Here is a 10,288-nt window from a genome sequence, read left to right as displayed (position 1 = left end):
GTTGCCCGCCAGCTCCAGGATCTCGGCCGTCAGGTACTCCAGCACGGCCGCCAGGTACACGGGCGCGCCGGCGCCCACCCGCTCGGCGTAGTTGCCCTTGCGCAGCAGGCGGTGCACGCGGCCCACGGGGAACTGCAGCCCGGCCCGCGACGAGCGCGTCTTGGCCTTGGCGCGCGCCTTGCCGCCCTGCTTCCCGCGCCCGGACATGTCAAGCTTTAAAATGTCACTAGGAATAAATCAGGAGCAAGGGTGGAGCGTCTTATAAACCTTTTTGGGCGCGAAAATTACAGCTTCACCCTGAACAGTGGAAATGCAAATTTAGAATTCCTGCGTTCTGATTGGGTGGAGCTAATTTGTTGACGTTACACTCGACAGCCTCCAATCAGATTCAGGACTTTACTTTATCACCTTATTTGCATGCGAGGTTCTATATAAAAAGGACACGTCGCGCCCTGGTCTCACTATTTTTTTGAATCTTTTGTTTCCTCGTTTCCTGTCCTCCCGACCATGCCCGAGCCCGCCAAGTCGGCGCCCGCCCCGAAGAAGGGCTCCAAGAAGGCGGTGACCAAGGCGCAGAAGAAGGACGGCAAGAAGCGCAAGCGCAGCCGCAAGGAGAGCTACTCGGTGTACGTGTACAAGGTGCTGAAGCAGGTGCACCCCGACACCGGCATCTCGTCCAAGGCCATGGGCATCATGAACTCGTTCGTCAACGACATCTTCGAGCGCATCGCGGGCGAGGCGTCGCGCCTGGCGCATTACAACAAGCGCTCGACCATCACGTCGCGGGAGATCCAGACGGCCGTGCGCCTGCTGCTGCCCGGGGAGCTGGCAAAGCACGCCGTGTCCGAGGGCACCAAGGCCGTCACCAAGTACACCAGCTCCAAGTGAGTCCATCTGCTGGCACCTCTTAACTCAAAGGCTCTTTTTCAGAGCCACTCACTTTGTCTCAAAGACCTGTAAGTCACCATACTTGGAGAAAGTGTAGGGGCCCCCAGAGTAATAAGTGAACGCGCACGTGTTTCTTCCCCGTGTAGTTTGTAAAGCTCAGCAAGGACTAAGTCCGCAGCAGGATCATGTTATCTGGCTTCTGGGAACTAGTAAAGAAAGGGCAGCCTAGGTCCTGGTTTGACCTTATCTAGAACTGTGTGGAGCCTTTGAAAATGGCTCGTTTTCGGTTTCATTTTCTCATGAAAGCCACGAACATCCACGCAGGGTTCCTAATATTTTCTTGGGTTGTTGCTCTTGGCTAAATGCTATCTCTTCAAGGTCAGGAACTCTGTTTCAGCCAGTAGTTTCTGATAAGGCTTTATATCCAAGGGTGTAAAACACCAGGCAGCAGGGTAGCCTGAGGCCCGAGGGAGCTGGAGTCTCCATTGTTACGTAAATTTTCCCAGGACCCGTGATTCCCCCCAGGTTGTAGTGATGATGGCTCTGCCCACTCTTCAGATCTCTCCCTCTTAATCCCCCAGGGTTCCCTTAGTCCCCCACGATGACCTTGCCCATAGTTCTTCATTTTCTGGGGCTTTTGGTGAGAAGGATGTGATATCTGTGCTCCTTCGCCTGTCATTGGTTTGATGCCACTTTCACCCGTGAGGGACTCTTGCTTACAGCTGAACGACGGGGGTGAAGGCTGAGTGGCCCCTTCCACACATAAATAAATGCAACATCTGGATCCCCATCTGTCTAGTTCTAAGGACTGTTCCCGCAGTACTCACTAGCCTTCTATTTTTTCAAGGAAGAGGCTAGTTGCAATGTTAAGGATGGAAAACAGGCTCAAAGGGGAAAATGGAGCGTTAGAATAAGAGAAGAGTAAAGCTGGCCAGGAGATACACGTGTTCTTCGAAGCTCAGCAAAGTCCTTATACCAGGCGGAGGCCCTGAAATTCTCTCTCTGTCGCCATGTACGCAGACAGAGACGCACAGGTTCGTGGTGAGGTCTGGAGCGTAAGGATCCCCTGCACCAGGTTTATCTTCTCTGAGCCGTGGGGCGTGAGGCTTAGACGACCTGGGCTTAGACGACCTGCTGCACGTCTTTCCTCTGCAAGTGCCTACGTAGCAGATTCCCGTGAAGGCGGAACGGGGGGCTCCATTCTGCAAGGGTGTGCGAAGGCATTTTCCCGAAGCCCACACGCGACCGAGCATGTGATTATGTCTTGCTCTCCAACACCGATGTCATATACATTTTTTAAACAATGTATTCATAAAAGGAAACAAAAGCATGGTTGAAGGGGGCATTCCTCCGGGGCAGGACACAGGCTGAGGCTGGGCGAGTAACTCAGACACTGTGTGAGCACTCCCTTACCTCTGCCGACGGAGTAACAGCCAGTAAGGAGCACATGGCTGCTGGGGTGGACAATAAAATAACGCAGATGATGAAAGCACTTAGGGCGATGTCTGCACGCAGAAAGTCCTCCGAAGTATTAGCTGTGCCAAAGGCCTCTGTTGAAGTGTCAGGGAAGGTGTCCTTGGGCCCGCCCATGGTGGCATCTGAGTCCCGAGGCCTTCGCCAAGGCAGAAGGCCAAAAAGCCTACTAGCAACTGGCACCAATCGAAGTTCCCTCTCTGGTATGAATGACAAGGCAAAGCCCTCCAATGGCCCAGAACACTCGCTAGGGCTATCTATCCCCCTGAACTGTGTCAAGGACATGTCAGTGTCTGGGAGACTCCCCTGCCCGGGGAACCGCTCATGCTGCACTAGGACGGGGACGTGTCACTTACCAGTCAGGTGTGCCGGGCTGTGGAGGAGGGACTCTGGGAAAAGCCCGTCCCCGGGGGCTGCTCACTGACCCTTTTATTCCTGCTGCCTCTGCCTGACCTCACTGTGGAGTCCGGCCAAAATGAAGAGTCAGCTTCAGAAAAGCAGCCACACTTATAAAGCTCCAAGGAAATCAAGAAGTTACCATCCACAATCCTTCCTCAAGTGGAAAAGCCAAAGCTGCCCGAAGGACTCCTGCACGGCTGCCGGCCACTCGGAAGGCTGCTGTCAACCTTATTTCGTAAAAGAACTACCCTCGTATCACTTCAAAGGGAATAGGGATTAACTCGAAATAAATTTATACCAAACTTTTAATATTAAGAGAAATTTACCACACTGACCTTATTTTTCTCATTTTTACACGGAATGGAGAAAACCGTAACACAGACCGACACTATCCGTGGAGGAGCATTTGGGAACCACTGATTTGTTCCAATCCCTTCATTTCAAAATGGAAAAGTGTCTCTGAGTCCGCTCAGCTGATCAGAGGAGGCGGGGTCAAAGCAGAGTTCGTGACTTTCCCTTAAAATTGTATCTCCTCGTTTTCACATGTTTTAAGCATCTCTATTCTAAGGAGTCCACGTACTTATTAATATGATCAAAAGAATTATTACGAAGTAATCCACACAGTGAAAGTCATACTGACATTTTTACATTCCAGCAAAGCATCCTACAGATTTTCTAAAGGCCACCAACAAAGCAAACATCAAGCACGGAGAATAGATAGATGAATTGTGACATGAACAGGCACAATCACAGAACCTAACACGTCTGTGAAAACAAGTGAGCTTTAGCCACATGTGACAAGATGGCAACTTAATGTTCCCCGAATAAAGCAATCCCCAGAGACTAGATGCACTCTAAGACCCTGTCCATAGATTTCGGTTAGTCGTGCTGTGATAATCCCCAAATCCCAGTGATTTACTACAATAAAGGTTTATGTGTTGCCCATCATGGTTACTGACTGTGGGTCTGCCACGACCTGCACGCCTAGAGGGTTAATATACCTGAGGGGGTGGGGTGAAGAAAGGATGGAGAAGAACACAGAGACGGTGTGTACAAAAGCCGGGGCCAGGTGGGACACTGCGCTCTGCTGAGGTACAGAGGCCCCGGGAAAAGCTCGGCGTGTTTGTTACATACTTTTGAAGGTCAAGGAGGGGGTGGGAGTCTTCTTTTCAGGACTTGAGACTTGCTGGCAGCAATAATTTCCCAAGGCCTATCTGTACCCGGTTATCTATGCTAAACCACAAGCAGCTGTCTGTTGATGGGTTTCGCTTCTCTGCCCGTGGCAGATTATAACACAGTCAAGCATGGCTTTCCCAGCGCTTCGGCCACAGGTCCGGCTCGGATCCGGCTCTCTCCGTGGGTCAGGCACTGCCCCAGTCGCACCTGTCTTCATCCTAGAACCATGCTGACAGATGGACAGAGACCACGCAAAGGCCCTCGGTTCTGCTCAGGGGTGGCACTTGCCATTTTCATCCACGTTTGTTGACCAGAGCAAATCATAAGGGCAAATTGAAATCTCTGGGCTGACGATTTCTTCACTGCGTAAGCGCCGTTTGCACAGCAGCAAAGAAACGCCAGTTCGACAGAATCGGACAGCGGTGTGTTCTCAAGGTCCATCCTCTCAGATCAGAAGCCAGAGAAGCCAAGAAAAGAGGAGGAGAGGCAGCGGGTTCCACAGAGAGGCTTCGGGAAGCCTGAGAACTCCCTGGGACCTTGTGCAAAATGTTGGGGAGGGTGGGTGCCTTGGGGGCAGGATGTCTGCATCTGTCCCCAAAGTGATCTCTCCATGGCTCTAACGTCAACAGATTGTTTGCGTGAAAGGTCCAATTTTATCGCATACTCTCATTGAGAGCATTTTTCCACATCTGTAAAACCAGGATAATGTTTATGCCACTTGTTTGAGGATTGCAGGAGAAAGCTCTAAGCCGTAAATCTCCATGTCCTGAGTACAGAGCGAACATTCCTTGTTTATCCTACCCAGGGGCTCGGCTCTCGAAACTGCTTCTTTTTCATCAAACCTCTTTTAGGAGATGTCATCTGATCTTGTGGCTTCCTTACTCTGAGAGCAGTTATGTTCCAACAGCTCCCAACTGCGTTTCCAGCCCAGACTCTTCCCTAAACTGCAGCCTCATATTTCGCATCTTCCTCTTAGATATATCACAGGGATCTCAGATTCTGCACGTCTGAAGCTAAGCCTGTGATTCTCCCCAAACCTTGTTCTTGCCATATTTTCCCCCATTTTAGAAACGGGCATCTCCATCCCAGACGCTGTGGCTAAAATCACTCGCATCGTGCGTGAATTTTTTCTTTTACATCCTACATTCACTAGCTCAGAAAAGAACTAACAACCCGCCTTCAAAAGACAAACGGATTCCAGCTGCTTTTCACAGTCTCCAACACTAACACACTGGTCCAGGACCCTGCTGTCTCTCACCCGCATTATTGTAGTAGCCTCTGAACTGACCTTGCTCCTACCCTGGCCCCATCACAGTCCAGTCACCAGACATCCAGATAGATCATGCAAAAATATAAATCAGATCACATCCGCCCTCTGCTCAAAACCCTCCGATGGCTCCCTCCTCATTCAGAGTAAAAGTCAGTGTTACTTTTGTTAGGACAAGGGTCTCGAGGTCTGGGCAGTTCTTACTAGATGCTATTTCTGCTAAATGTTAAAATGTAGCACAGTATTTTGCAGGAGTAGCTGCAACTGGATGAGCCCGACCAGAACCCAAGTGCGTAAGTTTATCCAACTGCCAAGAAGAAACAGACATGTAATTAATTAACCAAATACTTTCTGTCAGTAATGGCTAAGCCTCCCCTCCAAGAGCTTTGATAATTATGCCCCTGCCTCCTTTACTTGTCACAAGCAAAACTAAACATTTCCTTCCTCCAAGACTGTGTTCCTTTGGCTCAGACACCCCAAGCGGCAGACCCACTGTGTTAGGTCATATATCGTGGCCTCCAAGGTCACACAGGAACTGTCACCTCCTTTCCTGTCCCGAATCTTCTCTTTTTCCTCCGCACTTTTTCCTCCGCACCCCCTCCCACACCCTTCAGGCTTTCTTTCTTGGTCTTCCTTCTATTTGACACTTCGTGTTCTCAGTTTCCCCCCCAGTCATTACTTTAATGGTAAAGCCATTCATGACCGCGTCGTTTAAAACATCCCCTCCTTCCCCATGCTTTACGGCTTTCCCGGTCTTTATAGCACTGAGCACCATCTGACACACCATGTGTTTCGCTTGCTTTGTTTGTCTCCCCAATAAAAGATAAGCTCCATGATATAAAAATCTTGTTTTGTTCACTGTTCTCCGCTGCTACAGTTCCCAGAGCATAGTAGAACAGTGTGCCTGGTACAAAATATGTGCTCGGGATTTTTGTTTGTTTGTTCGTTTGTTAAATTAACATCCTCACATAAGTTTATCTCAAACCGGTGCCTTAACTCTAATTACATCTGATTCTTTTCCTATTTAAGCACTAGAGTCCATATTTTTAATAAGAGATGAGATTTAAATGACTCCATTGATTTTTTTAATCTCAGAGTATCACCCTATAGATTACTTGCTGGCCACAGGAGGAAAAACCCTATTTTACTATGAAACTAATCACCCCAAACCAGTGAGGGATCTGTCACTTCAATATTGGGTGAGCCTGGCATCATGCGTCCTGATACAGTGTAACAGCATGTACTGTGGGGGGCTAAAAAAAAAAGATACTTTTCCTCCCACCTTCTAAGTTCCTCTATCCAGGCTAATAATCAAATTCACAGAGACAGATTTAATAGGAGAAAATCAAATTTTTAATGCATGTGCATGGGAAATTCACACAAAGCATGGAAATTCCAAAGACAGTGAGGGAACGTGGGTTATATATGACATTTGGGGACAAAGGAGAAGGGCGGGAAGATTCCAGAAGCGAGACTGGGAGATTCACAGGTAGTTGAGGAAGAGCTGAGCACGAGGCAGGCGAACTTTGCTAGACAACTCAGGAACAGCGGGACACGGGGCATCCGGCTAACAGGCCTCTGCCTGAAGCCTCCTCTTTACCACACTTAATTCAAATTAGGCTAAGAACATCTTAAGATTTCGTTCCTAGAGCAGGTTTTTCTGGCTGAAAAGGGAGTGTGTGTCAAAGATTCTGAGTGTTTTGTTTCTTAATAACCAGCTTAAAATCAGTATCCCAAAAAGGCAGCTTCGAGGTGGCAAAATCGTGGTTCCTGGATCAGAAAACTAACGTGATTTCAATCAGGTCTATGGAAATCACTTCTGCCTTGAAGGGCAATCAGGGTACAGAAGTTAAGTTAAATGACCCCATCGGTCAAAAAGACAAACCAGGAAGACATTCTATAGGTCAGATCTCAGCAATTCAATGTCAAAAAAAAAAGTTAGGATGAGGAGGGGAGGAAAAGCTGTTTTTCAAAGGCCAATAGACATATGAAAAAATTCACAAGATCGCATAATCATCAGAGAAATGCAAATTAAAATCACAATGAGATATCACCTCGTACCTGTCGGATTGGCTATCATCAATAAATCAAAAAACAAGTATTGGCAAGGCTGTGGAGAAAAGGGAACCCTAATACGCTGTTGGCGGGATTGCAAATTGGTATGGCCACTCTGGAAAAACAGTTTGGAGGCTCATCAAAAAATTAAAAATGGATCTAAGTTTTGACCCAGCAATTGCACTTGTGAGTATTTATCCCAAGAAAACCAAAACACTAGTTCCTACAGATCTCTGCACCCCTATGTCCACGCAGCGCTATTTACAATAACCAAGATACAGAAGCCGCTTGAGGGCCCAGCAACAGACGATTGGATAAAGAAGTTATGGTACATACCCACAATGGAATATCACTCAGCTGTTTAAAAAAATGAACTTTTACCATGTGGAATGACATGGACCTACAGGGTATTGAAATAAGTCAGACAGACAGAGACAAATACCATGTGATCTCATATGCGGAATCTAAGGAACAAAAGAAATGAACAAACAAAACCAAGACTCACAGATACAGAGAATGAACTGCTGATTGTCAGAGGGAAGGGGGTTCGGGAGCACTGGGTGGAAAAGGTGAGGGGATGAAGGAGTACAAATTCGTAGTCACAAAATAATCCTGGGGATGTAGAGTACAGCATAGGGAATCTAGTCGATATTGTAATGACTCTCCGTGGAGCCAGAGGGGTAATCGAATAATCAGCAGTGTCACTTCATAAATTAAATAAATATGTAGCCATTGTACCATATACCTGAAACTAACAAAAAATAATTAAAACTTAAAAATTAAAAAATGGAAAAAAGTAAAACTTTTCTATTAAGAGATCTCAGACAGAACCAAAGGTGCTATTGGATCCACCTCTGAGCAAACCAGATAGATAGCAAAGACATTTGGGGGCATAATAAGGATTTTTGAATGTGATCTGGGTGTTAGATGTTAAAGAATTTGGTTTTGGATAAGTGTGATTACATGTAAGTTTTTTTCTTTTTTTCTTTTTTAAAGAGTATATACTTAATAATTTGGGGTGAAATATTCCGATAGCTGTATGCATACCTTCAAAAATGCTGTCATGTCTGCTTAATAATTAAGTTTAGGCGATACGTATCGTTCATTAACACCTTCCTATCTACTTGAAGTTTTCACAATAGTGAGAAATGTATTAGTCGCTATGCTGATACCTGCCAGCTCTCCCCGCGCGCGCGTCCCGATTTCCCCCGGTGCCTTTTGTGCAGCAGACGCTTCCTCGGCAGGGAACAGCGACACGTCTCCTCCCGGACTCGCCTTCGTTCCGGGTGTCCTCCCCGCCCCGCGCGGGCTCTTTGTCACAAGTCCTCCGCCATTTTGAGCGCGGGGACACAGGCAGGGAAGGGAGGCTCCTCTGCCACCTCGCGGGCAGTGTGATCCGACTTCTCCCTTAGTATTCGGGAACCAGGCGCACGCGACTTCCCATTCCACGTACTCGGGAACCGCGAAGGAAGGGGCGTGGGGAGGGAGACGAGGCCACGCCAGCTTCTTCGCTGCCGCCTGAAACTTTAAAATGTCCAAGCACGGCACTCGGCCAGATGCCTGTGCAGGGGGGTGCAGCGGGTGAGGACCAAGTGATCCGATCCTCCCTGACGCCGTTCGGGAAGGACCGTGTCGCTTATAATGACACGATTGCTGCAAGGCAACAAAAATATGAGCTTAAACCTCCAACGCCTTACAGTCAAACGCAGGAGCTTAAAATTGGCTTACGATAGCTTTAACAGCAATTAAAAAGCTCATGTAAGTGCTACGCTCTCGAAAACATGACACTTAAGAGACCAAACCAAAAGATTCCAGCTCTATTACAGAAACATGCGGGCGGCCGGAAAAGGGCATTTGGTGGAGAAAGACAAGTTGTTGAAATGGGTGACTAAGCCCCGGAATCCGCAGAGAAAGCGCGCGGACGGCGATGGTGGCGGGAGTGGGTGGAGAGCCTGTCACGCAAGAGGGCGCTCCTCCTTCACGGATGCGAAGATAGGCCCTCGGGCTGAGGAAGTTAGAGACCCGAGTTAGAGCACCGACTCCCTGTCTAGAGAATCGTTAAGTTACAAACGGCGTGGCCTGGGGCTCAGGCAGGGACACAGCCCGAGTTGAAAACCCCAAAGGCGAATCAGTTTCAAAGTCAGGCCCACCGGGAGCGGGGGATGACGCTCAGCGCCAAAGCTTGGGTGGAGTCAGGTAAAGCCTAAGTGTACCAATTCGTCCTGACGCCGCTAGGAGCAAAAACATTAGGAACTGACACCCACCGTTTTAGTGGCAGCCAAACAGCTCTTCCGAGAGAGAGTGGGCGGCCCTGAAAAGGGCCTTTGATGGAGAAAAGATAAGGTTAATGAATTCGGACGATCTAACCGCCGAAGCCGTAGAGGGTGCGGCCCTGGCGCTTGAGCGCGTAGACCACGTCCATGGCCGTGACCGTCTTGCGCTTGGCGTGCTCCGTGTAGGTGACGGCGTCCCGGATCACGTTCTCCAGGAAGACCTTGAGCACCCCGCGGGTCTCCTCGTAGATGAGCCCGGAGATGCGCTTGACGCCGCCGCGCCGCGCCAGGCGCCGGATGGCGGGCTTGGTGATGCCCTGGATGTTGTCGCGCAGCACCTTGCGGTGGCGCTTGGCGCCCCCCTTGCCGAGCCCCTTCCCGCCTTTGCCGCGACCAGACATGATAGCAGTGCTAAAGCGAATCCCGAAGAAGATGCCAAAGGAAGCGGCAGTCCCCTTATATGCGCGGAGTCCGGACCTAATTGAAGACCACAAGCGCGCTGGCACTTCCTTGTTTTGTAAACCCCGCCCCTCAGACCCAGCATCAAATGACAACACAGCCGAGTGGAGTCCCGCCCCACCCCCATGTTCTGCGTCCCCGGATGAGGATGTTGGAAACTTTTTAACTGCGTATATACTAAAGAAACTAACATTTGTTAGTGTAAGATCCTCCAAACCTGTAGAGAATTTTTCATAAGAGTTTATTTGAGCCAAACTGACAGCACTGCTGGGAAGCAAGATCTCAAATGCTCCGGAGA

General features: G+C 49.0%; 2 protein-coding genes across 2 annotated transcripts; one reads left to right on the top strand and one right to left on the bottom strand.

Moving 5' to 3' along the window:
* Positions 1-460: 460 nt before the first annotated feature.
* On the top strand, positions 461-939 carry LOC120611009 (histone H2B type 1-C/E/F/G/I). The gene has a single exon (XM_039873320.1). The coding sequence runs from the start codon at positions 508-510 to the stop codon at positions 886-888; it is 381 nt and encodes a 126-aa protein (XP_039729254.1). The 5' UTR covers positions 461-507; the 3' UTR covers positions 889-939.
* An 8,622-nt stretch (positions 940-9,561) lies between these two features.
* LOC120611010 (histone H4) lies at positions 9,562-9,968 on the bottom strand. Its single transcript, XM_039873321.1, has one exon. The coding sequence runs from the start codon at positions 9,930-9,932 to the stop codon at positions 9,621-9,623; it is 312 nt and encodes a 103-aa protein (XP_039729255.1). The 5' UTR covers positions 9,933-9,968; the 3' UTR covers positions 9,562-9,620.
* Between the last annotated feature and the right edge of the window lie 320 nt (positions 9,969-10,288).

Source organism: Pteropus medius, unplaced genomic scaffold (genome assembly GCF_902729225.1).
Source record: "Pteropus medius unplaced genomic scaffold, Ma_sr-lr_union100, whole genome shotgun sequence".
Taxonomy (NCBI): domain Eukaryota; kingdom Metazoa; phylum Chordata; class Mammalia; order Chiroptera; family Pteropodidae; genus Pteropus; species Pteropus medius.
Note: the sequence above shows the minus strand (reverse complement) of the source record. Positions and strands in the feature narration are given on the sequence as shown.